This window comes from Lontra canadensis, unplaced genomic scaffold (genome assembly GCF_010015895.1).
Source record: "Lontra canadensis isolate GAN:19392208 unplaced genomic scaffold, GSC_riverotter_1.0 scaffold195, whole genome shotgun sequence".
Classification (NCBI taxonomy): Eukaryota; Metazoa; Chordata; class Mammalia; order Carnivora; family Mustelidae; genus Lontra; species Lontra canadensis.
Genome location: NW_022631189.1, coordinates 1,051,279 through 1,078,012, shown reverse-complemented (window position 1 = coordinate 1,078,012; position 26,734 = coordinate 1,051,279). Strand labels below are relative to the sequence as shown.

At 35.4% G+C, this 26,734-nt stretch overlaps 1 protein-coding gene across 13 annotated transcripts in view; it reads right to left on the bottom strand.

Annotated features, from left to right (window-relative positions):
* The window catches only part of CSPP1 (centrosome and spindle pole associated protein 1), a 156,045-nt gene that overhangs the window by 61,026 nt on the left and 68,285 nt on the right, over window positions 1-26,734 (bottom strand). For 11 of the 13 annotated variants that reach the window (XM_032847880.1, XM_032847884.1, XM_032847888.1 and 8 more), the window contains 5 exons: window positions 14,682-14,775; window positions 13,373-13,430; window positions 11,232-11,440; window positions 8,712-8,833; window positions 8,279-8,357 (listed from right to left, as the gene is read on the bottom strand). In XM_032847880.1, the coding sequence (XP_032703771.1) occupies window positions 8,279-8,357; window positions 8,712-8,833; window positions 11,232-11,440; window positions 13,373-13,430; window positions 14,682-14,775 (562 nt within the window). The remainder of the gene's footprint in view (window positions 1-8,278; window positions 8,358-8,711; window positions 8,834-11,231; window positions 11,441-13,372; window positions 13,431-14,681; window positions 14,776-26,734) is intronic. The other 2 variants (XM_032847893.1, XM_032847892.1) reach the window with 1 other exon arrangement.

Sequence of the window (26,734 nt, the reverse complement as noted above, 5' to 3'; positions counted from 1 at the left end):
ACTCAATAACAGGACAATACACACTCTTCTCAAATTTATACAGAATTCTCCAGCACAGACCATATGTAGGTTATAAAACAAGCCTCATTAAATTTAAAAGGACTGAAGTCATACAAAGTATGTTCTCCAACTGCAACAGAATTATACCACAAGTGAGTAAGAAAAGAAAATTTGAGAAATTCACAATTTTGTGGAAATTTTTTTTTAGATTTTATTTATTTATTTGACAGAGAGATAGTGAGAGCAGGAACACAAGCAGAGGAAGTGGGAGAAGGAGAAGCAGGCTTCCTGTGGAGCAGGAAGCCTGATGTGGGGCTCGATCCCAGGACCCTGGGATCATGACCCAAGCCGAAGGTAGACGCTTAACGACTGAGCCACCCAGGTACCCCAATTTTGTGGAAATTAAACAACACACTCTAAAGTAACCAACAGATCAATGAAGAAATCAAAGGAGAAATTGGACACAGGGACAATCCTCTCACATCTTCAAAACCCTTAAAGGGCTCAGCCTGACAGAAACTTGGGGCCAACATCTCACCTGATGTCTGGTCCTTCTCCCCCTGGGAAAGTGAATAAACGCTGTCCTGCTTATGGCTCTACTATTTGTGCAATTCTTTGTCACCCACATCACTCGGCCACCTTAACATTTTGGTGGCCCTATACATGAGGACTGGACACTGCTTACCATGGTCCATCTCAACCAGATCTCCTTGTCAACCAATATTAAGTGAGTCAAAATTTTCATTTTTCAAAGGACTCTGTGAGATCTTGAGCATTGGGAATTATTACTAAGTGTTGGCTGATTTCCCATGGCAGGATCAAGCCCCAGTACTGGGCTCAGTCAACAATCAGTGTATCGACCACTGGAAGGACACCTCTTCTGGGTCCTTCCACAGTCTTGGGACCATCAATCCCTTCCCCTCACAGGGGACCCTGAGTTTGGGCAATACCCTTTCCCTCTTGGGCTTGATACTGTTCAGGGTTTCATCTTCTTGGAATGCTGGGTCAAGATGTCTCCCTTCCTGATTTTTCCCTTTGTTCCAGTCTTCGAAATCTCCTTTCTCCTTTTCCTAGATTTCCAGATAGTCAATACCATGTCTACCCTTCTTAAGGAATTGGAAAATACTTTGAGGTGAATGAAAATAAAGAAACAACATATAAAATGTCAGGGATGCAGCTAAAATAGTACTCAAAGGAAAATTTGTATTTATATACACTAAAAAAGACACCAAATCAATAACCTAACCTCCCACCTTCAAAAACTAGAAAATTTAAAAGCAAACTGAAACCAAAGTAAGCAAAATGAATGAAACAAAAACATCAGAGAAGAAATAAATGAAATGGAAATTAGAAGCACAAGAGAAAAAATCAGCTAAATCAACAGTTAATTCTTTAAAAAGATCAACAAAATTGACATAAGTTCAGCTAGAATGACCAAAAGAAAAAGACTAAAATTACTGAATTCAGGGAAAAAAAGAAAGAGTATCACTACTGACCTTACAAAAATTAGAAAGACTGTAAGGGAATACTATGAACAACACTATCCCAACAAATTAGATCATCTTAATGACGTAGGTAAACTCATACAAAGATACAAACTACCAAAACAGACACAAGAAAGAGTTAAATAAACTGACATCAGGTAAAGACACTGAATTAGTAAAATAAAAAAACAAAAAACAAACGAACAAAAACTACCCACAAAGGAAAGACAAGAGCCAATTAATCTCCTGGTAAATTCTACCACAATGAAAGAATTAAAAACAATCTTTCACAAACCCCAAACAGAAAATGGAGGAACACTTTCAACTAACTCTATTAGGCTAGTACCATCCTGATACCAAAATCAGACATGAACGGACACCTGGGTGGCTCAGTCAGTGAAGCACCCAAGTCTTGGGTTTCAGCTTGGGTTGTGATCTCAGACTTGTGGAACTGGGCCCCCCACTGGACTCCACTATCAGCTCACAGTCTGCTTAAGATTCTTCCTCCCTCCTTCTTCTCTCTTCCCCCAACTCATCCACTCTCTCTCAAATAAATAAAAATTTTTTTAAAAAATCTGACATGAAAACAAAACCAAAGAATAATATCACTCATAAATATAGAGGCAAAAGTCCTCAACCAAAAATTAGCAAACTGAATAATCCAGCAACACATAATAAGGAATAGTACTTCATGACCAAGTGGGATTTATCACATGAATTCAAGGTTGATTTAAGATCTGAAACTAATTAACATAATACACCATATTAATAGAATAAAGAACAAAAACCTCTGAAGCATCCCATTAAATGCAGAAAAACCATCTGGCAAAATTCAACTTCTAATTTAGAAATATGTTGAAATATGTTAAAATTCTAAATACCATTTATGATCAAAACAATCAACAAAGAATAAAAGGAAACTTCGTCAATCTGATAAAGGCAATTACAAAAAACCTGTAACTAACATCATACTTAACGGTTATAAATGCCTTCCACTTAAGATCAAAATAAGATAAAGATACCCACTCTCATAAGATCTATTCAACATTGTATTGAAGGTTCTAAGCAAGACAATTAATGAAGAAAAAGAAATAAAAGGTGTAAGAAGGAAAGGAAGAAATAAAATTATCCTCATTTACTGATGACATAATCATGCATACAGAAAATGCTAAGAAATCCACTAAAAACTGTTAAGAGTTCAGCAAAGTTGCAAGATACAAGATCAATACACAAAATTCAAATGTATTTCTACAAACTACCATGAATAATATGGAAATGAAATTAAGAGAACAATTCCATTCACAACACCAAAGAGTATTAAATACTTTGGAATAAATTAAACAGAAGTTAAATAGTCTAAAAGTTACAAAACATTGTTGAAAGAAATTTAAAAACCCCAAATAATTTTAAAGAAATTCCACATTCATGGATTGCAGACTTAATATTGTCAAAATATAAGACTAAACCATAAGGAAATAGAAATTCTGGAAAGACCTATAATTAGTAAGGAAATTGAATCATTAATCAAAAATTTCCTGACAGAGTAAAGCCACAGACCTGATGGTTTCAATGGTAAAGTCTACCAAACACTTAAAAGAAAAACTAGTATCAATCCTTCTCAAACTTTTCCAAAACCTTGAAGAGGAGGGAAGACAACCTAACACATGCTGAGAAGCCAGCTTTACCCTTATATCCAAACCATACAAAGATGCTACAAGAAAATTACAGACCAATATTGCTTGTGTCCACTGATGTAAAAATCCTCAACAAATACTAGCAAGCTAAATTTAAAAGCCTATTAAAAGAATTAAACACAATGGTCAAGGGAGGATATATTCCTGGAATACAAGGATGGCTAATATATAAAAATCAATCAATACTATATACCACATTAACAGAATGGAAGAAAAAAAAACACATGATCACCTCAACTGATGCTGAAAAAGAATAATAAAATTCAACAATCTTTCTTGATAAGGAAACTACCTCAACATAATAAATACCATATTTAAGAAATGGAAAGCTTTTCCTTGAAGTTCAGAAACAAGGCAAAGTACCCATTTTCTCTACTTTTATTGAACATAGTATAGGAAGTTCTAGCCAGAGCAATTAGGATAGAAAAATATGTAAAAAGCATCCAAATTGGAATGTAAGAAGTAAATTTCTGTTCATTGTTGACATGATCTTATACAGAGAGAACTCTAAATCCCCCCCACAAAAAAATACCTGTTAGTAAAACAAATTCAGCAATGGTAGGATACAAAGTTAACACAAAAATCAGTTGCATGTCTATACACAAACGATAAATAATCTGAAAAGGAAATTACAAAAACAATTCCACTTATAATAGCATCAAAGAGAACAGAATATTTGATGCAATATAATAGCATCAAAGAGAACAGTGGTGAAAGACTTGTACATACACTGAAAACTATAAAACACTGCTGAGAGAAATTTAAAAAGACAATAAATGGAAACATACCCCATTCGTGGATTAGAAGAGTTAATACTGCTAAGATGTCAATACTACCCAAAGTGATGCACACATTCAATGCAAGCCTTATCTAAAACTCAATGATTTTTTTTTGCAGAGGAGACACCCTTACTGTTATTTTCTCAAGACCTCAAATAGCCAAAAAATTTTTGAAAAAGAACAAGCTACAGGACTCATACTTCCTGATTTTAAAACTTACCACAAAGCTACAGTAATCAAAACAGAATGGTAGTGGCATATAAAGAGACATATATAACAAATGAATAGAGCTCAGAACTAAATGCATGCATGCAAAGTAAAATAATTTTTGCAAGAGTGCCATGAATATACAATAGGAAAATTTCAGTCTTTTCAACAAATGATGCTAAGAAAATGATAGTCACATGTGAAAAATGAAGCTGGGCCCTTAATAACGCTTCATACCAAATGGATCAAAATCCTCAATGTAAGGCCAAAAACTAGAAAACTCTTAGAAGAAAACACAGGGCAAAATCTTCACAATTTGGGGGCACCTGGGTGGCTCAGTGGGTTAAGCCTCTGCCTTTGGCTCGGGTCATGATCCCAGTGTCCTGGGATCAAGACCCACATCAGGCTCTCTGCTCAGTGGGGATCCTGCTTCTTCCCCTCTCTCTCTGCCTGCCTCTCTGCCTACTTGTGATCTCTGTCTGTCAAATAAATAAATATAGTCTTTAAAAAAAAAAAAAAAGCTTCACAGTTTGGTTTTGACAATAATTCTTGGATGGGACACCAAAGACACAGCCAAAAAAAAGAGAAAAAGAGGCAAATAAAACTTTATGGAGATTAAAATTTTGTATGCATTGATAGTGTTGCTAGGTACTATCAACAAAGTAAAAAGGCAACACAAAGAATGGGGGAAAATATTTGCAAATCATTTATCTGATAAGGAATTAATATCCACAAAAAAAGAGAATTCAAGATTCACCAACCAAAAAACCAAACCACCCAATTAAAAAATGAACTATGACTTGAACAGACATTTCTCCACAGACAGGCAAAAGGTCAATAAGCACATAAAACTTCAGCCAACAACAGTAATTGTAAGGAAATGCAAATAAAAATCACAATTTGATAACAATTCATATCCATTAGCATGGCTCTTATCAAATAAAACAAAAATAACAAGTGTTGGTGAGGATGTAAGAAACTGGAACCCTCATGTACAGTTGATGGGAATCAAAAATAGTACTGCTGCAGTGGAACACAGTATAATGGTTACCTGATAGGTAATTACCATATGATCCAGCAATTCCACTTCTGGGTATATACTTTAAAGAACCAAAAGCGAAGTCTAGAAGACAAACTTGTATACCCATGTTCACAGCTGCATATTTGCAACAGCAAAACATGGAAGCAACCCAAGTGCCTATTGATGGATGAATGGATAAGCAAAATGTGGTATCTACATATGAGGAAGTATTATTCAGCCTCAAAAAGTAAGGAAATTCTGACTTATGCCACAACATGGGTTAACCTTGAAATATTATGATAAGTAAAATAAGCCAGACACAAAAAGACGAGTTACATGAGACTTGACTTCTATGAGGCATCTAAAGTATTTGAAATGACAGAGACAGAAAGGGGCAGAAGGAGGGGGAAATAAGGAAATGTTGTTTAACAGGTATAGAGTCAGTTTTACAAGATGAAAAGAGTTCTAGAAACAGGTGGTGGTGATGGTTGCACAACAATATGAATGTACTTAATACCATTGAACTACACACTTAAAATGCTCAAAATGGTAAATTTTATGTTATGTGTGTTTTACCACAATAAAGAAATTGAAAAAAAATTAAGGCAATACTGAGCAGGTCTGCAGATTCCGTATAATGTCTACCAAAAATCTCAACTGAGTTTTTGTGTAAATTGGCAAACTTATCCTAAAATTCACATTGAAATGCAAAGGACCTGCAGCAGCCAAAGCAATCCTGGAAAAGAAAAACAAATTTGGAGAACTCACACTTCCCCAATTTCAAAACTTACTACAGCACTATGATAATCAATGCTCCTGGCATAAGGATATACACACAGATCAATGGAATAGAATACAGAATCCCAGAAACAGAATCACAAAAATTAGTCCAGTGGATTTTGACAAAGATGCAAAAGTAATCCAATAGAAGAAAAGTAATATTATTAACAAATAATGCTGGGCACCACTACACACCCATAGAAGGGGAAAAAAAAAAAACCTTCAATCTAGGCCTCACATCTTACCTAAAAATTAATTCAAAATGAATCATGGACATAAATGAAAACCTATAGAACTTTTAGGGAAAGGGGGAAAAAAAAAAGAAAACAGAGAAAATCCTTGGGATCTAGGCCTAGAAAAAGAATACTAGATTTGACACTAAAAATACAATCCATAAAAGGAAAAACTGATAATTTGGGCTTGATCAAAATTTAAAAGTTTTGCTCTATGCAACACCCTACTCAAAGGATAAAGACAAGTTTTAGACTGACAGAAAATACTTGCATACAAAATACCTGACAGAGAACTAGTATATAGAATATATCAAGAACCCTCAAAAACTCAGTAGGAAAAAAAAAACAAAAACAAAAAAAAACAAAAAAAGCCCTCCAATTTAAAATGTGTAAAAAATGGGGCGCCTGGCTGTCTCAGTCAGTAGAGCATGCAACTCTTGATCTCAGCGTTGTGAATTCAAGCCCCACGTGGGCATGCAGACTACTTAAAAAAATAAATAAGTAAAATAAAATGTGTAAAAAATATCAAGAGACATTTCATCAAATATATTGCAAATAAATACATGAAAAGATGTTAAGCATCCTCACTATCAGAGAAACATAAATTAAAACCCCAAATGATGTATCATTACACACCTATCAAAGTGGCATAAACAAAAGTCATGACACCAAATGCTGGTAAAGATGTAAAGAAACCAGATTCTGGATACACTGCCAATACAAATGTGAAATGGTACAGTCTCTATGAAAAATTTGGCACTTTCTCGTAAAACAAAGTTGTAACTACCATATAACCCAACAATAACACTCCTGACCAATTATCCTAAAGAACTAAAGACTATGTTCAAAACCTGTACACGAAAATTTACAGCAGCTTTATTCATACTAACTTAAATGTCCTTCAATGATGAAATGTTTAAACTGTGATACAAACATACAACGAAATGTTACTTAGCAATAAGAATAAACAATTTATACATTCAACAACTGGATGAATCCCAAGGGAATTATGCTGATTTTAAAGAGTAAACTCCGAAAGGTTACATATATGATTCCATGTTTACGTAGCATTTTTTAAATGGTATTAAAGAAATGGAGAACAGATTAGTTGTTCTAGTGCCTATGGAGGGAGTAGGGGCAGGAAGAAACTAGGTGTGGCTGAAAGGGCATGATAATGGATCCTTGTGATGATGGTAATGTACTGTATCTTGAATGTATCCAATGTCATATATTTGGGCTATGTCACTATACCACAATTCTGCAAGATCTTAGCATTACGAACTGGATAAAGGGAATACAAGATGTCTCTATATTATTTCTTCTAATTACATCATGGGAATCTATAATTATCTCTAATAAAAAGTTTAATTTTAAATAATAATGCTATAAAGTATACTTATTGACATGGAAAAGATGTTTATGATATATTTTTAATTTTAAAAGGTTACAGAACAATATAAACAATATAAGATAATTTTGGTGTATGTTGTGTATATGATTTTGTGACTAAATAAGACTTCCTGAATGATGAGTTAGATGCACCTATCACTGGATGGAGATTATAGGTGATTTCAATTTTTTCATATGCTTCTTCTATTCTTTTTTTTTTTTAAGACTTTATTTATTTGACAGACAGAGATCACAAGTAGGCAGAGAGGCAGGCAGAGAGAGAGAGGAGGAAGCAGGCTCCCTGCGGAGCAGAGAGCCCGATGTGGGGCTCGATCCCAGGACCCTAGGATCATGACCTGAGCCGAAAGCAGAGGCTTTAACCCACTGAGCCACCCATGCGCCCCATGCTTTTTCTATTCTCATTTCTCAATATGTATGCATAACTTCTCTAATGTTGAAAATAAGGTTTCTCTCAATATTTTAAAAGTACTTTCTATGAAACATTTTTTAATTTTTTTTAAATTTTTTAAAATACTTTTTAATTTTTTAAAAGTACTTTCTATGAAACATTGACTTAAAAGCAATACTTTGAAAATACTGGTTATGCAATAATTGACAGTTAAGTTAGATTTGTTCTGAAAGAAAAAACAATAGATTGTATGGAAGACAAATTATTATTTTAATAACTTACATAATAGGCTGTGCTGGCTGGTGGGTAACAGGAGCACTAACATAAGCTGTAGGCTGTACTCCCATCATTCCTGAACCATCTTAAAAGAAAACAAACACATTTATTTCAGAGTACCCATTTATTAACATTTTATTCCTAAAGAAAAAGTCACACACTGAATGTTACCTCAGGGAAAAATTTCGTATTTCCTTCTCAGGAGTTAGCAAAGAACATTGCAAGAAACCACAAAATAGACATTTCTTAAAGTTGAATAAAAAACAAGTAACTATGAAATAAAGCTGAGTTTTAAAATAGGGCATTTTTAAGTCAATAAATATGAATATCTGAATTAAGTAAAGCTGTGGTTTTTCAACTTATTTATTTTTGCTTACAAAAAAAATAATTTTCCTAACTGAATCACTAGGAAAAAATATTTAGCCTATAGATAACTTACAATAAGAAAGACTGGGATCCAAATTATTCCTGGCCCCATAAAAATAGTATGCATCATCATAAGGAGTCCGATAGTTAGTAGCTATAGGTGGCAGTAGGGGAGGAGGAGGCAGAGGTGCAATCCTGTATCAAAAGAAAATTGGAAAAATTTTCTCATATTTCACTGCAATTTTTTAAAATCAAGACATAATTCTTTTGTACAATTTTATTGAAAACCTTATTGCTGCTTTAGAAAAGACCACCATCTTGCTTTAATCTCTTATCAAAAATTAGGATTCAAAAAGCAAAATATACTACCACATCTCAGAATTTAAGTTATTAACACTTAAATAAGAGAAAAACTTTGAATAACAATTCATTTCTAATTAGTCACTGTATGCCAGTATTGAACAAACATGGTCCCTGTCCCTCAAAGTAATACAGAAATAAACAGGCAATTACAGCCCAGCATGTAAGTTAAACAATACAGATACACAGTGCTGTAGGAATATGGAACAGGGACATTTAAATCACATAGGGGAAAGGAGGAAACAAGTAAGGATTTCTAGAAAAGACAATGCTTCTGCCATGTTGCTAGAGTCACAAAGAGAAGGATAATGCAGGAAGAAAAGGCAAATAGGTATAAATGGGATTATAAATGGTTCCAGCTGACTGGAGGGAAAGAATGTATTTTTAATCTAAAATAATTTATTGTTCTTTCAAAGGAAGTCATATATAATGTGAAAGAGAAGCCACTTAACAGTGAAGTCTGGACATAATGTTTTATCTTTCATAAACTTTTGAAGACCTCTATTTCTGCACTTCATTGCTGATTAGGAAACATCTCTCTATTTGCAACAAGGCAATACTTTCTAACAGTAAAAATGGAAAAGGCAAATTCCTTTAGATGACCAGAAAGAGAAAAGGAGAAAAGGGGGCATCCTGGAATGGAATGTCTTCCTTTTTTTTTTTTTTTTTTTTTTTGGAATGTCTTCCCTTTTGAGTGTATCTTAACAGATTATCCCTTGTTGAATACTTCAAAAACAATTCTGAAGAGCTAAGAAGGCATTCAAGTTCTCTCCAGTTATTAATATTTTTCACACTTACTGGCCAGTCAGTGTGTCTAACCTCACTATCCTCACTGCATAGGTACGTCAACAAAGCAGTCGAGAAACTGCTATGAAAGGGAAATGTCAACATCATTATATCTTAAATTTGTATAGAGATCTATACAGAATCTGATCTTTACAACAGCTCTGGGAGAGTAGGTAAGAAAAAAAAGACTATTATTTCACTTGTACAAATGAGAAAACTGAAGTTTTATAAAGGTGTAGTATTCCCAAAATTGCAGACAGTGGAGCCAACCATTTTAATCCCTCAACCATTGTGGAGACCATCATACTATGCTCTGTAATTTTGATCCCACCTAGTGTTTTGAGTCAGGAAGTCATTAGATGAAACAAACAAAACATCTAATAGACACAGTACACACAGTGCTACAATTTGTTAGTTGTAAATAAAAGACTAAGTTCTACTCAAAGTATAGCACACTTTCTTTATAGAAAGAAAGTATAGCACAGAAAATATAGTCTTTTACTTAATTAAATAAAAGACTAAGTTCTACTGAAAGTATAGCACACTTTCTTCCTTTATAGAAAGTATAGCACAGAAAATAGTTTTTTATTTACAACTAACAAATTGTAGCACTGTGTGTACTGTGTTTATTAGATGTTTTGTTTGTTTCATCTAATGACTTCCTGACTCAAAACACTAGGTGGGATCAAAATTATCCAGCACAGAAAATATCAATGTTAAAAAAGAAAACCACTTAATTAAAAACACTCTCTTATAATTAATACATTAATAGTAAGCAAAAAAACATGCTCAAATCCTACTAAGGGAAAAAAGCACCATCCAGAAAAATACCAATGTTCACAAGAAAATTTTCTTTATGTACAGTCTCATATAGCATTATGCCTTTTATCTATAAAAATCAAATCCTTACCCTAATACCTAAGTTATAGGTTTTATAATCTCAACATTTTTTATTTCAGGTATTTGAGTTGTATAGCCTGTGAGTAATTGCAGAGAAAGAGTTGAAGGAAACAGAAGCCAAAATAAAGTAATATATACAAAAGAACCACATGAGAAATTTTTTTCCGCTTAAACTGAAAGAAGTAATCAGTGTTTGCCAAGTGGAAATTATAAAATTAAAGAAAATGTATAGCTTTTGTATGTTAAAAGTTTTTAATAACAGATATTCCAAAATGTAACCTAAAACTAAATACTAAATGCAGTTAGTTACACAGTCTAAAACTATTAAAGCATCTTTAAACAGTAAAAGAATGTTTTAAAGATTTCCCTTATTTTTATAAGAGAAAAGACTAATAACACAAATTTCAAGAGAAATTCTTTCACAGAAGCTGTTAATCATACAAAAATCTCTGAAGGACAACTTCATCTGCTTCAGCAAATCCTTGTAAGCCTGAAATACAATGATACCTTACCTAATTCCCAAACACAAAGCATTTTAAACAAGCACCTGGGAGGCACCATTTCACCAAGGGTGCAGCTGGGTCCACTGAGCAAATCTTCATTCTGAGATGGGATGGAGTGAATTGATGGGATGGGTGGGGCAGATGGGGCAGATAAAGGAGGGAGAGGTGTCTGGAAAGCTACTCTGGGTCTTTCAGGTGGTATCGTCTCTTCAAAACGTCTTGGTGCCACACTAAACTGCTTTAGTCTATCAGGCTAAAATAAAGAAAAAAAATCTGTTTGTTACATATAATCATAAATTTAAAGGTAGAAATTTAAAGGTGGAAGGAACCTCAAAAGACCCTCTATCCCAGATTATAAACAGGCACTTTAGTTAGTAATAGAATAAAAGAATTTTTATAACTATAAAAGACTTTGAAAATCTAATCCTTATTTTATAAGTGGGGTAAATGAGGTTCTCTGAAAGTATATAAATCACCTAAGGCCTCGCCATTAATAAGTAATCAAGCAATAACTAGAGCCAGATATTAATTCTAAATATAAAACTCTATTATACTATAACACTGTGCTATTTCTCTATCCAACTACCATTTCTGACATCAAGTATTCTCTAGAATGGTCAGCCAATGTTTTCTGTTAGGAGCCAGATAGAAAATATACCAGGCTTTGCAAAGCATACAGTTTCCTCCGAACTACTCAACTCAATCATAGCACCAAAGTAGCCCAAAACAGTATCTAAATAGTAAGTGAGGGTGTGCTGCGATAGAACTTTATTTACAAAAATAGGAAGCAACTAGATTTGGCCATAGACTACAGTTTCCTAACCCCTGTTTTAGAACATCATTTATGTATCTTTTCCTAAAATTTGACATCAAAAGTAAACCCCAAAGTAATGGTTTAACTATTGTATCTAATGTTCTTATTTATTCTCATAAAGCAACTTGGCACTCAAAAGGCTGCTTCATTCAAATATAAATAAGTATGTCCATCAAATACTAATATAAACCATATATAATGTATCCATAAATTAAATTAAGTGTTTAGCATACTACCATATTACATTAAAAAGTTCAAGATTTTAAAAGAAAGGTTTTGATTGTGAAAACCATTTCATAGGTATTCACTGATAGAGGAAAATATATTTAGCTTCGGAATTATCCTTTCTTCCCCACCATATTTAATTCCTCAGGAACGATTTCTCAGATTAATCTAAAAGTTTTATTCTATGAGCAGTCAAAAAGCACATAAGAGTAATATTAGCACAGTATTAAACTTCTTTAAATGGATAACTCAGAGGATATACTTAAAAGTTGCCTAAAGTTGAACAATTTTAAGTTGCTCTATTCTTTCTAAGAATGAACTTTTTTTTTTTTTTTAAGATTTTATTTATTTATTTGACAGAGAGAGATCACAAGCAGGCAGAGAGGCAGGCAGAGAGAGAGGAGGAAGCAGGCTCCCTGCTGAGCAGAGAGCCCGATGCGGGGCTCGATCCCAGGACTCTGAGATCATGACCTGAGCCGAAGGCAGCGGCTTAACCCACTGAGCCACCCAGGCGCCCCAAGAATGAACTTTTTAATGAAATTAAAGTTTCTTAGTCATCAAAGATAAAAACTTGCCTTAGCATATCCCACTACAGAAAAAGCATATTTTGAGAAGAGGAATAAATTATTACCTCCTCCTTACTTAACTGCAATGATGTAATTCATTCCACTAAATGATGAGAATTGCAAAATTAAAGTAAAAACAAGATTATTATGTCTCTAGTTTTAGAGTAAGTAAAAATTACTAAAATGCTTAAACACTAGAATCAAAGATTTCTGTTTCTTTGGAAGTCAATCTAACAAGAGTGGTAAGATAAACTCAAGAAAAATATTAATATTTACTGTAAATTAATGAGATAACTTTCCCCTGGATATTGCCTGTGAACAAAGCAGAAAGGAATAATTTAAAAGAAACTAAACACACACACACACACACACACAAACACACATATGAAAAAGGAAAAATTATCTTAGAGGAATAAACAAGTAAGAATAAACAAGTTAGGTTTTATGAGAACTGAATTCATTACTATTCAAACTGGTCTACTATTATATTTTGCTCAATACCTTCTATCTCTACCTGTCATTACCAGTGAGGCTTATTTAAATGAAAGAGTAAACATTAAAAGATACTAGAAACACTTACTGATTTCTCAGGGTCTCGTACTCCAGAAGCTGCAACACTGAGTCCCATATCTTTTTCTCTGAACAAAATTAAAATTCTGTATATTAAACAGTTATAGCAAACACTATCAAAATCATAGTCATTACTAAAACAAACTTAAACACAAAGTTCATTCAGTAACATCTTCAAGTACGAGTAATTCCTTTAACTGACAATAAAATCATAAATAATTCTGAAAACTAAATTTTTTATTTGGTGCAAAGTAAACTAGATTTCACATGTAAACTGACTTACAGTAAGTCTTAAAACTAGTGCCTGGAGTACTTCAAAGCCTCAGTAATTCACACAGAATTACAGAAGTAAAACAAAATCTTTGTGAAACAAAAATGTTTAGGGAATGTGTATGTTTTGTTGACTAAAGGGTAAATAATTAAAAATTAATACCATACTTTTAAAGTATTTAAACAAAGTTTTTAAGAAAAAGATGTTACCAAAAAAAAAAAAATGTTAGAAATGACTAAGATAAAACATTAGATAATGGCTTTTTCTAACATAGAGGAAAAAAGGCAAAACTAAAGTTAATAGTATATGGCCTCAAATTCTCTGGAAACAAGATATCTATTCCTAATTGTAAACTATAATTATTATTTCACAACTATTTCTACAAGAAAGATTACAAACAATGAGAGTTGTATACAATATAAATCTGGATATATGATGATTTTTTTTTATATTGCATTTATGGGTATGCTTATAATTTCACATTGTTATAAAACAAAATTCTTCCATCTCATATTTGTGGGCATGTAGATAACATTAAATGCTACTCTAAATTAAAAAATTGAAGAAATTAACAAAGGTATATAAAAGGCCTGTTATAGAATATACAAATAGTCTCATCTGTTACCTATATGGCACCATAAATGGACACTCATATAGTATTTGTTTTAGTACCTTAGCTGATATAGAATGTAGAGGCTGAAATAGAAGTGACTTACAAACACATAATCATCTTGGGAAAAATATCCCCATATTTTACTGTATAATTGTCATCACCATATCATTTTACACAAAAGCATTTTTCAAAGATTTTATTTATTCATTCATTTATTTATTTATTTATTTTAGAGAGAGGGAGAAAGAGTACATGTGAGCAGGCGGAGGGAGAGAGAAGAACCTCAAATGGCCTCTGCAGGGCTGACACATGACCCAAGATCAGGACCAGAGCTGAAATCAAGAGTCAGATTCCCAAATGACTAAGCCACCCACATACCCTACATAAATGCATTTTAAGTTCAAACATCTTTTTTAAATGCAAACCTTTCATTACCGTCTCTTGTTCTTCTGTTGTTCAGCCATTTGTTCCAACAGTTCTAGTCTATATTTCTCTTTCCTTTTCTGAATAAGTTCTCTATCTTCACTTCCTAGAAAGTGGTAAGAAAAAAAAAATTTAACTCTTAAGCAACATCTTCAACTAGAAACTTGAATTTTAAAAAGCCTCCATTTTTAACTACATCAAAGAGTAGTTACTGCACATGCAGAAAATATAAAAGGCAAAACTGTACATTACCTCAATTAATTTCATAATTTCTGAGTATCTTTTATATGTCAATCACAAAACACATCACACTTTCCCAAACCTCTAAACTTAGTCAAAAACCTTAAATGAAAGAATACTCAGGGCACCTGGGTGGCTCAGAGGGTTAAGCCTCTGCCTTTGGCTCAGGTCATGATCTCACGGTCCTGGATCAAGCCCCACATAGGGTTCTCTGCTCAGCAGGGAGCTTGCTTCCCCCGACTCTCTGCCTGCTTCTCTGCCTACTTGTGATCTCTCTCTCTCTGTGTCAAATAAATATATAAAATCTTTAAAAAAAAAAAAAGAAAGAAAGAAAGAAAGAAAGAAAAGAAAAAAGAAAAAGAATACTCTAAGGGAGGCTGCATGGCTCAGTCAGTTAAGCATCTGACCCTTGATTTCACCTCAGTTCATGACCTCAGGGTCATGGGATCCCGCCCTGCATGGGGCCCCACACTGAACATAGAGCCTGCTTGGGATTCTCTCTCCCTCTCCCTCTGCCCCTCCCCACCTCTCACATGCACACTTGGTCTGTCTCTGAAAAAATTTTTTAAAAATTTTTTAAAAATTTTTTAAAAAGAATAATAATGCCCATCAACATTTTTCTAATAATTGGGATGATATCATCACTAATAACTCCTACAAGCCCCTTAAATTTGCTAAGTGTGTCCAAACTGAACATCTCAAAAGCAATTGCTCCTCTTTGTTTTCTGGTAACAGCAAGAATATCAACCCTCTAAACCTCATGTAACTTTGAATGCTCATTATTTCTTTATTCACTTCATGTGTGGGTCCTCTTATTATTCTCACCACCTTTAACCCTGGATAGGACTTGTCTACATTTCACCTGAATTGCAGCAATAACCTCCTGATTAGTCTCCCCATTCACCCTCTCTCCGCTCACGATTTAGTGATTACTGTGATTTTTTTAGACTATAGTTGACAATGTTACATTAGTTTCAGGTGTAAACATTGATTCAACAAGTCTTCACATTATGCTATGCTCACCGGGAGTATAGCTATCATCTGTAACCATATAATGTTTTTATATATCATTGACAACATTCCCTATACTGTGTCTTTCATTCCCATGACATTCATTCCATACCTGAAAGTGTGTATGGAAAGTACCTGACACTCCCCTTCATCCATTTTACCCATCTTCCCACTCTGCTCCCCTCTGGCAATCTTCACTTTGTTCTCTATATTTTAGGTTTGATTTCACATTTTTGCTTATTCATTTGTTTTTTTAGATCCCACATATGAGTGAAATCATGAGAGTTGTCTTTCTCTGACTAATCTCACTTAGCCATGATAACAACTCACTCTATCCAGGTTGTTGCAAGTGGCACAATCTCATCTTTTTTGTGGCTGTGTAATAATCCCGTCTGCATATAACACTTCATTATCCATTTGTCAACTGATGGACACTTAGGATGCTTCCACATCTTGGCTATTGTAAATAACATTGCAATCAACATAGGGGTACATATATCTTTTTAAATTAGGGCTTTCATTTTCTTGGGGTAAATACCCAATAGTGGAATCACTGGATCATACTGCCTTTTTTTTTTTTTTTTAAAGATTTTATTTATTTATTTGACAGAGAGAGAGATCACAAGTATGCAGAGAGGCAGGCAGAGAGAGGGCGGAGGAGCAGGCTCCCTGCTGAGCAGAGAGAGCCTGATGCGGGGCTCTATCCCAGGACCCCGAGATCATGACCTGAAACAAAAGGCAGAAACTTAACCCTCTTGGCCACCCAGGCGCCCCTAATACTGCATTTCTATTTTTAATTTCTTGAGGAAACTCCACACTGTTTTCCCCAGTGTACCAATTTACATTCCCACCAACAGTGTTTGAGAGTTCCTTTTTCTCTATTCCCTAACATATTATTTTTCTTTTTTCATTTTAGACATTCTGACAAGTATAAGATGATATCTCATTGTGGTTTTGATTTGTATTTCTCTGATGATTAGTGATACTGGGCATCTAGTGATACTGGGCATCTTTTCAAGTGTCTGTTGGTCACCTGTAGGTCTTCTTTAGAAAAGGTATCTAGCCAAGTGCTCTGACCATTTTTAATCAATTTTTTAAAAGATTTTCTTTACTTATTTGACCCAGAGAGAGATAGCAAGAGAGGGAACACAAGCAGGGGGAGTGGGAGAGGGAGAAGCAGGCTTCCTGCTGAGCAGGGATCCTGATGTGGGGCTCAATCCCAGGATCCTGGGATCATGACCTGAGCTAAAGGCAGACCCTTAACAACTGAGCCACCTAGGCACCAATTTTTTTTTTTTTTTTGGTGTTGAATTGTATAGGTTCTTATATATTGTGAATATTAATCACTTATTGGATGTATCATTTGCAAATATCTTCTATTCAGTAGGCTGCTTTTTCAGTTTGTTGATGTTTTCCTTTGCTGTGCAAAAGCTTTTTATTTTGGTGTAGTTCTACTAGTTTATTTTTGCTTCTGTTTCCCTTACAGGAGACATTTCTAGAAAGATGTTGCTACATCTAATGTCGGAGATATTACTGTCTGTGTTCTCTTCTAGGACTTTTATGGTTTCAGGTCTCACACTTAAGTCTTTAATCCATTTTGAGTTTATCTTTGTGTATGGTATAAGAAAGCTGCCCAGTTCCATTCTTTTACATGTAGCTGTCCAGTTTTCGTAGCACCATTTATTAAAGAGATTGAAGAAGAGAGAAAGAGAGGAAGGAAGGAAGGAAGGAAGGAAGGAAGGAAGGAAGGAAGGAAGGAAAGGGAGGGAGGGAAACTGATCCGTCCATTTTTATGCCAGTGCCATACTGTTTTGATTACTGGAAGCTTTGTGGGACTATCTTGAAATCTGGAATTGTGATACCTCCAGGGTTGTTGTTGTTGTTGTTGTTTTTCCTCAAAATTTCTGGGTCTTTTGTAGTTCAATACAAATTTAGTATTATTTTCTTCTGGTTTTGTAAAAAATTCTATTGGTATTTTACTGGAAGTGTAGTGAATCTGTAGATTGCTGTGGGTAGTATGGATGTTTTAATAATACTAATTCTTCTACTGGTGACTGGGTGGTTCAGTCAGCTGAGCATCCAACTCTTGGTTTCAACTCAGGTCATGATCTCTGGGTTGTGGGATCAAGCTCCACATAGGGCTCCACAATCAGCAGAGTCTCCTTGAAATTCTTTTCCTCTTCTCCTTCACCTCTGCCCCTCTGTGTGCCTGCACAGTTGCACCTGCTCTCTCTCTTTACACCCCCCCATCTAAAAATATGTATATAAATAAATCTTTTTTTAAAAATACCAATTTTTAATTCAAGAGCATGGAATATCTTTCCATTTGTTTCTGTCCTCCTCACTTTCTTTCATCAATGTTATTACTGCATATCATAATGACACTCCTAATCTAGATATGCATCTTCTGGAACACCACACAATCACTGGATATCAAAAATGCAACTCAACCAGCAATTTCTCTACTACCTTATTAGTCTCCCTATCATCAGTGACTATAGAGCATCTAAGTGTGCCCATTAAGCCTAGATGTTAGCAACAGTGAAGCTCCCATAGGAGTAAGATGATTATATTAAGCACGCTTAATAATGTTTTACATCAAAGTAGATTGATCCATTCTGCTTCTGATCATTATGGAGTAATAAACACAGAATATAACCTCCTACCATAAAAAGAAAATAATAAAACTAGGCAAAATATGAAATAATTATTTTTCAGACACTAGACAATAGGTAATAAAACTAGGCAAAATATGAAATAATTATTTTTCAGACACTAGACAATAGGTAATACAAGACTATAAAAACAGTGAAGGAAAATTAATGAGATGAGCCCTTTAAGCACTGCCACTTCTGCCTGAATACAATTTCCAGACCATGGGTACAGGGAAGGAGAAACAAACAAAGCCAGAAAACTAAGCAAATCAGATAAAGATAAAAATTCAGGAGGCTAAAATGTCTGGAAGTTGGGTGCCTGGATGGCTCAGTCGTTAAGCATCTTCTGCCTTAGGCTCAGGTCATGATCCCAGGGTCCTGGGATACGCCCCGCATTGGGCTCCTTGCTCAGTGGGAAGCCTGCTTCTCCCTCTCCCACTCGCCCTGGCTGTGTTCCCTCTCTCACTGTGTCTCTCTCTGTCAAACAAATAAATAAAATCTTTTAAAAATAAAATAAAATAAAAAATAAAATGTCTGGAAGTGTAGGGCAAAGCTTCAAAAAGAAGCAAAAGAGCTTCAGGGGCACCTACGTGGCTCAGTCAGTTAAGCATCTGAATCTTGATCTCAGGGTTATGAGTCCATGCCCCACATTCAGCTCTACTCTGGGCATGGACCTTACTTAAAAAAAAAAAAAAAAGTCTGTGGAGGGGAACCCTCAGACTTTACTATGCACCGTCTATAAATGCACAGGATAAAACTCCAATAGGCTGAACAAAAAACTATGAAGGACACAAACTGAAAAAATCTTGGACATCCCCAAAGTAGAAATTCCAGCTTTAGCCAGGAATAGGAGTTCTCAGTGGTCTCCTATTCAAGGAAGAGCCCCCAGAAAGGTCATTTGATAGTAACAGGACCAAACTGCCCCTATGAAGAAGGCTACTTTACAATGTCCCAAAGAAAATTTTTAAAAAAGACCTCAAAATGGTTAGTTCTTCAGTATCAGAAAAATGTGACTGTGGTAGACAAAATTCTGATAGATCCCATATTCCCTGCCTTCTGGTACTGATTCCCTGTATAAACCTCTCCCCTAGGCAGGACCTATGACTTGCTTCCAGCCAACAGAATATGACAAGGTGAAAGGACCTTGCTAATGTGATTAGGGTACCAATTCCAGGTCAAATTTCAAGTCTGAATTAATCAAAAAGGAGATTATCTTGGGTGAGCCTGATATAATCAGGTAAAAGCCCTCCCTGATTTAGAGATTCTCCTTGCTGGCATAATAAAGTGAGCAGCCATGGTAAGAAAGCCCACGTGACAAGAAATTATGGATGCCCTCTAAGAATTATGGGCAGTCTCCAATAACATCCAGTAAAAAACCAGGGCACTTAGTAATATAGCCACTAGTAAATGAATTCTGCCAACAATGTGAATGTGCTTAGAAGTAGATTCTCCCCTATTCAAGATTCAGATGAAGAAAGCCTGACTGACACATTGATTATGACAGCCTTCAGAGACCTGAGCAGAGAACCTGCCTAAACTCCTGACCCACAGACACTGTAAGACAATGTGACATGTTCTGAGCCATAAAATTTGTGCTCATCTTTGAATCAGCAATAGAAAACTAATATAATGACCAATAACCATTAGAAATGTTAGTCAATAGAAAAAAACACATGAACAACAGACGATGGAACAACAAAGATATTCAATTAGCTATCAGAACTATGCCCAAGTATTAAATAAAAATAGGAACACAGGGACAACTGGCTGGCTCAGTAGGTAGAGCCTGTGATTCTTGATCTTGGGGCCAGATTTCAAGCTTCACGTTGGGCATGGAGTTCACTTAAACAAACAAACAACAACAACAACAAAAAATTGTGTTCCCTCTCTTGCTGTGTCTCTGTCAAATAAATAAATAAAAGCTTTAAAAAAATATCTTTAAAAAAGGGGCGCCTGGGTGGCTCAGTCGTTAAGTGTCTACCTTCAGCTCAGGTCATGATGTCAGGGTCCTGGAATCAAGCCCTGCAACAGGCTCCCTGCTAAGTGGGAAGCCTGCATCTCCCTCTCCCACTCCTCTGCTGTGTTCCCTCCTCTCTTACTGTGTCTCTCTCTGTTGAATAAATAAATAAAATCTTTTAAAAATATATTTTATAAAAATTAACTGGGTTTAATAAAATTTAAAAATATGTATTTCTAAAGATTTATTTACTTGAGAGAGAGAGAAAGAATGCGTGCAGGGGGAGGGGCTGAGGGAGAGAAAGAATCCATAAACAGGCTCCCCAGCTGAGCTTGGAGCCTGACGCAGGGCTTGATCCCAGCACTCTGAGATCATGACCTGAACCAAAAGCAAGAGCTGGCCATTTAACCAACTGAGCCACCCAGGTGTACTACCCTTTTTTTTTTTTTTAAAGATTCATTAAAATATATATATATTTTTTTTTTAATAGGACCATAATGAGGAAGAAATAGAAGTTGTTACTTAAAAAAAAAAATGAGGAGTTCTGCTTCTACTTAGCAGAAAGCTACAAGAGAACACTGCTCAAACCCTACAATGGGGGAAAAAGCACATCATCCATAAAACCATAACTTTTAAAAAGCCCATCAGAGAGCTGAGGTTATAAGCAACCAAGTGAAGTGAATTCCAAAGGGTATAGTAAAAACCAATTCAAAGAGAGATGGGATAATCCAACAAATTTTTTACCTTTCCTAGAGTATGCAGAAGTAGGCAGCTGCCTTAAAAGGAGGTAGGAATAGCTGAAATGTTAATGAATTCTTAAAGGCTTTCTGTGGGCTAGAGTAAAAACATAGATTCTCTGGAAAACCCAGACACAAGAAGAATCTGCACTCACTTCTCCACCTCCACCAGATGTTTCTGAGAGAGACTGGAGACAGGATAACATGAGACACGGGAAAGAGACCATTCTGAGGCCAAATAACACTGCATGCTTTCCCAATCCTTCTTTCATAAAAAGCAATAGCCGTATTCTACTGGTTGAACAGCAGAAAACCTGCTGGACCCAGCAATCTGCACTTATATAAAGTGAGGTTCTATTACTGTTAGGAGGAAGGGTAGGAAATTCTCACCCAAGACCCTCCACAAACATAAAGGAATAGTTTGGGTACCACTCTGGGAAGCATCAGGAACACTGAGACTCACTTCTGAGAACCAGATGCACAGAATCAGCCTTGCACCAAAGAAAAGGCAACAGCAATCACTCTGTCAGAATCAGGCAGGTTCTGCTGAAAATTAATTAAAGTGCAGGCACACTAAGAAAATTCCTCCAGCACTCCAGGTCCCACACTAAGGCAGAGAATTTAAAACATTTCTAAACAAGTGGTAGAAGAAGAGTTGAAAATCGTTAAATACGCACAAGACATGAACATCACTATCAACCAATTGATGTACTTGACATATAAAAGCCACTACACTCAACAACCATATAATGTGCATTCTTTCAACTACAAACTAAAAATTCACCAAGATAAACTATATTCTAAGCCATTAAAAACATCTTTTAAATTCAAATTTGAAATAAATGAAATTATACCAACTTTTTTTGGATCGTAAGGGAATTAAACAAGCAGTCAATAATAAAAAGACAGGAGGAAAATCCCCAAATATTTGAAAATTTAAAAGCATACCTCTAAATAATCCATGATTCTTTTATAAACCCCATAATATATTGTTATTTTTGCTCTAAGTAGTCATTGTTTTAATTTTTAAAATAAAGCAAAAGACTCCAAATTAGATCCTTGGAGCAAAATTATGGGAAGACAAATTTCAATTCAATTGAAATGAGAATTTTATAAACAATCTCATTATGCTACCTCTGGAGTTCCCTATGGTTCCATACATATATATAGGCTGGGTGGGGGGGAACTCATGAGATAAATCACTGGATTAAATGATTTTAAATGGTTTGTCCTAAGCATTAGAGTCTATTGTCTCAAGAAATATTCATGCATAAATTTCAGGATTACAGTAATGGTAAATTTATGCCATTCTATGTTAAAATTTCAGGGCAGAGTAATCCGTTTATTGATAAAATTATTTGTCAGTGGGCTCTGAACAAAGAAAGCCATTTCTCTAATTTTTCATGTTTAACAAAATACATCATAAGAATGAAGCCTTTACTCTCACCTACTGATAGGTTACACTGGTAAATTCTCACTTAAAGACACTACATTAGAAAAAAAACTCTGGGGGTGCCTGGGTGACTCAGTTGAGCAGCGGACTCTTAATTTTGGCTCAGGTCATGATCATGGGGTCCTGGGATCAAACCTCACATCAGGCTCTGTGTTCTCTCAATCTCAAATAAATAGATCTTAAAAAAAAAAAAAAAAAGAAAAAGAATAAAACTCTAGTTGCTATGCCCTATTTTCTCACAATAGCCATTTCAAGAAAACAAAAATCTGAGAATATCATGCAATAAAATGTCTCTAATCCTAGATTTAAATTACTGACTACTTTCAAGTTGAATGAATCTAAACTTTTATCCAATTTCCTCACATACTTCCTTGAAACCAAATTTCAGGTCATTTTTTTCTAATAGTTTTTACACAGAAAACAGACTACTTTTCTATTTTAAAGTTATACATAGGAAATAAGTAAGGCCCTCTCTTTACACTGTTTCTGAAATTATGACAAGTAGCAAATCAACATTCTTATATTAACCAGTGACCTTCATTTCTGATAAAATAAACAGAAAATCTGTATTATGATCATGGTTTGAACAAAACACCTTCTCAAACTACTGGGAAAGAACATAGGAAAAGGATGTTTATCAAGGGATAAAAAGGTTTAGTTCAGGGAAACTAAACTTAAAATGTAAGGCAGTTCTATACTAGCTAAAGAAGAAAAAGAAGAAGAATGAAGAAAAAAAATTATTGCATATAAAACAGAATATAAGAAATAGCCACACTACAATGAAGTTACTGAAATTAATATTTCATTTATCTTCTATGGAAAGCTCATCATTAAATAAAGTTATTTCACTTTAAAATTATACAAGGAGCTATACAATACACATTAACTATTTACCATATAGAGTCTACCATAAAGTAAGCACTAGATAAGAGTTTTCTATTATTAATAAAAATAGTTTTAATGACAACACTGACATCTCACTAAAGACCCTATCTAGAGAGGGAGGAGCAAGATGGTGAAGGAGTAGGAGATCGAAATTTTGTAGGGTCACAGGAATTCAGCTAGATAGTTATCAAACCATTTTGAACACCAATAAACTCAACAGGAGATAGAAGAAAAGAATAGCAGCAATTCTACGAACAGAAAAGCTACCATTTTCTGGAAGGTAGGACATGCGGAGAAGTGAATCCAAGGCAATATACGGAAGATAGGGAAGACAGACCCCAGAAGGGAGGGGCCAGCTCCCGCAAAAGAGAGAGCAGCAGAGCACAAAATCAGAACTTTTAGAAGTCAGCTCCACTGAGGGACATTGCTCCAGAGGCTAAGTGGGGGTGTGGGGGGAGCATTCACTACAATAGTGTGGTATCAGGTCCCTCGGGGTCACAAAAAGACCAGGGGTGCCTGTGTGTGGCAGAGCCCTGGGGTACTGAAGCAGGGAAGCCAGCTACAGAGATGGAGCCAAGGACTGGTCTCTCAGCTGGGGATTACCTTAAAAAATTATCCCTGGCAGAGTTGAGCCATTGCTCTTCAAGCAGGGAACCCACAAGGTGGCAGAATCAGGGAGATCACCTTCCCACCTTCCACCACCAGGAGGAACGGTGCATGAGCACACTACAGGAATCTGCTGGGTTTGGAGACTCCAAATGGGGCCACGTGCCAGAGACAGAAGTGCACTGTAACAGGCTGGGTGAGCATGAAGCACAGCCAGAGACTGGGGAGACAGGAGTGACTGACTGCTTTTCTCTGAGGGCGCAGTGGGCGGCTGGGCCCCAAGCACTCAGCTCCTGTGGGTCGGATATTAGGAGGCCACCACTTTCATTCTCTTCTGCCAGGCTGAATGGAAAGTGTTCAGGGAAAAAAAGCTACAGAGAGCAAACCCAAGCAGATTACTTAGCCAGGCCCCTCCCAAAGGCAGTGGAATTCTGCCTCGGCAAAAGACATTTGAGAATCACAATAGACCCCTTCCCCAGAAGATCAGCAAGAACATCCAGCCAAGACCAAGTTCACCAATTGTGAGAACTGAGAACTCCAGAGTGAGGGGAATGCAGCATAAAGAGTTCATGGCTGTTTTCCCCATCATTCTTCAGTCTTTCAAAGTTAAAATTCGTTAGATTTCATTCTTAATCTATTTTTTTAACTTCTCTTCTTTCTTATTTTAATCTATTTTATCCTACCAATACCTTTTTAAAAACCATTTTTAACTTTCACTGCTATAGTCCTATTCTATCCCTTCATTGCATTTAACCTTATTTGTTGTATACATATAAGTTTTTCTTTATTTAAAATTCTGGGATACAGTTTCTTCTAACAGATCAAAATATACCCTAAATCTAGCATATGGCTTTGTTCTAGTCTCCAGCCTGATGGCATTCTTTCCTTTTTTTTCTTTCCTTTTTCAACCAACTTCTTATCAATTCCTTTTTTAAACTATTTTTTAATTTTCATCTTCAGTAATATTTCATCCCTACAACATGTTTACCTTATTTTTGTATATATATATAAGTTTTTCTTCCTTAAAATTGTGGGAGGCATTTTTTTCTAAGAGACCAAAATACACCCAAAATCAAGTGTGTGGCTCTGTTCTATTCACCAGCCTAATTATATATGTGTGTGTATATGTGTATATATATGTATGTGTATGTATATGTATATGTATATGTATATGTATATGTATATGTATATGTATATGTATATAGATATGTATTTTTTTTTCTCCCCTCCTTTTTCTCCCCTCAGTTTCAGGTCCCTTCTGATTTGGTTAGCGTATATTTTTCTGGGGTCATTGCTACCCTTTTAGCCCAGAGCCAGATGGCTTCCCAGGGGAATTCTACCAAACATTTAAAGAAAAATTAATACCTATTCTCCCGAAACTGTTCCAGAAAAAGAGAAATGGAAAGAAAATTTCCAAACTCATTTTATGAGGGCAGCATTACTTTGATCCCAAAACCAGATAAAGACCCCATCAAAAGGAGAATTACAAACCAATATCCCTGATGAACACGGATGCAAAAATTCTCACCAAAATCCTGGCCAATAGGATCCAACAGTACATTAAAAGGATTATTCACTACAACCAAGTGGGAATTATTCCTGGGCTACAATGTTGGTTCAACATCCACAAATCAATCAATGTGATATAATACATTAATAAAAGAAAGAATAAGAACCATATGATACTTTCAATAGATGCTGAAAAAACATGGGACAAAGTACAGCATCCTTTCCTGATCAAAACTCTTCACAATGTAGGGATAGAGTGTACATCCCTCAATATCATAAAAGTAATCTATGAAACACCCACAGCAAATATCATTCTCAATGGGGAAGAACTGAGAGCTTTTCCCCTAAGGTCAGGAACATGGTAGAGTTGTTCACTATCACCACTGCTATTCAATATAGTACTAGAAGTCCTAGCCTCAGCAATAGGACAAGAAAAAGAAATTAAAGGCATCCAAAGCGGCAAAGAAGAAGTCAAACTCTCACTCTTTGCAGATGATATGATACTTTATGTAGAAAACATAAAAGACTTCACTCCAAAACTGCTAGAACTCATACAGGAATTCAATAAAGTGTCAGGATATGAAATCAATGCATGGAAATCAGTTGCAGTTCTATACAGCAACAGTAAAAGAGAAATTAAGGAGTTGATCTCATTTACATTGCATCCAAAACCATAAGATACCTAGGAATAAACCTAACCAAAGAGCAAAGACTCTGTACTCAGAAAATTATAAAGTACTCATAAAAGAAACTGAGGAAGACACAAAGAAATGGAAAAATATTGGGGCGCCTGGGTGGCTCAGTGGGTTAAAGCCTCTGCCATCGGCTCAGGTCAGGATCTCAGGGTCCTGGGATTGAGCCCCGCATCAGGCTCTCTGCTCGGCAAGGAGCCTGCTTCCTCCTCTCTCTCTGCCTGCCTCTCTGCCTACTTGTGATCTCTGTCAAATAAATAAAATCTTTAAAAAAAAAAAAAAAAAGAAATGGAAAAATGTTCCATGCTCATGGATTGGAAG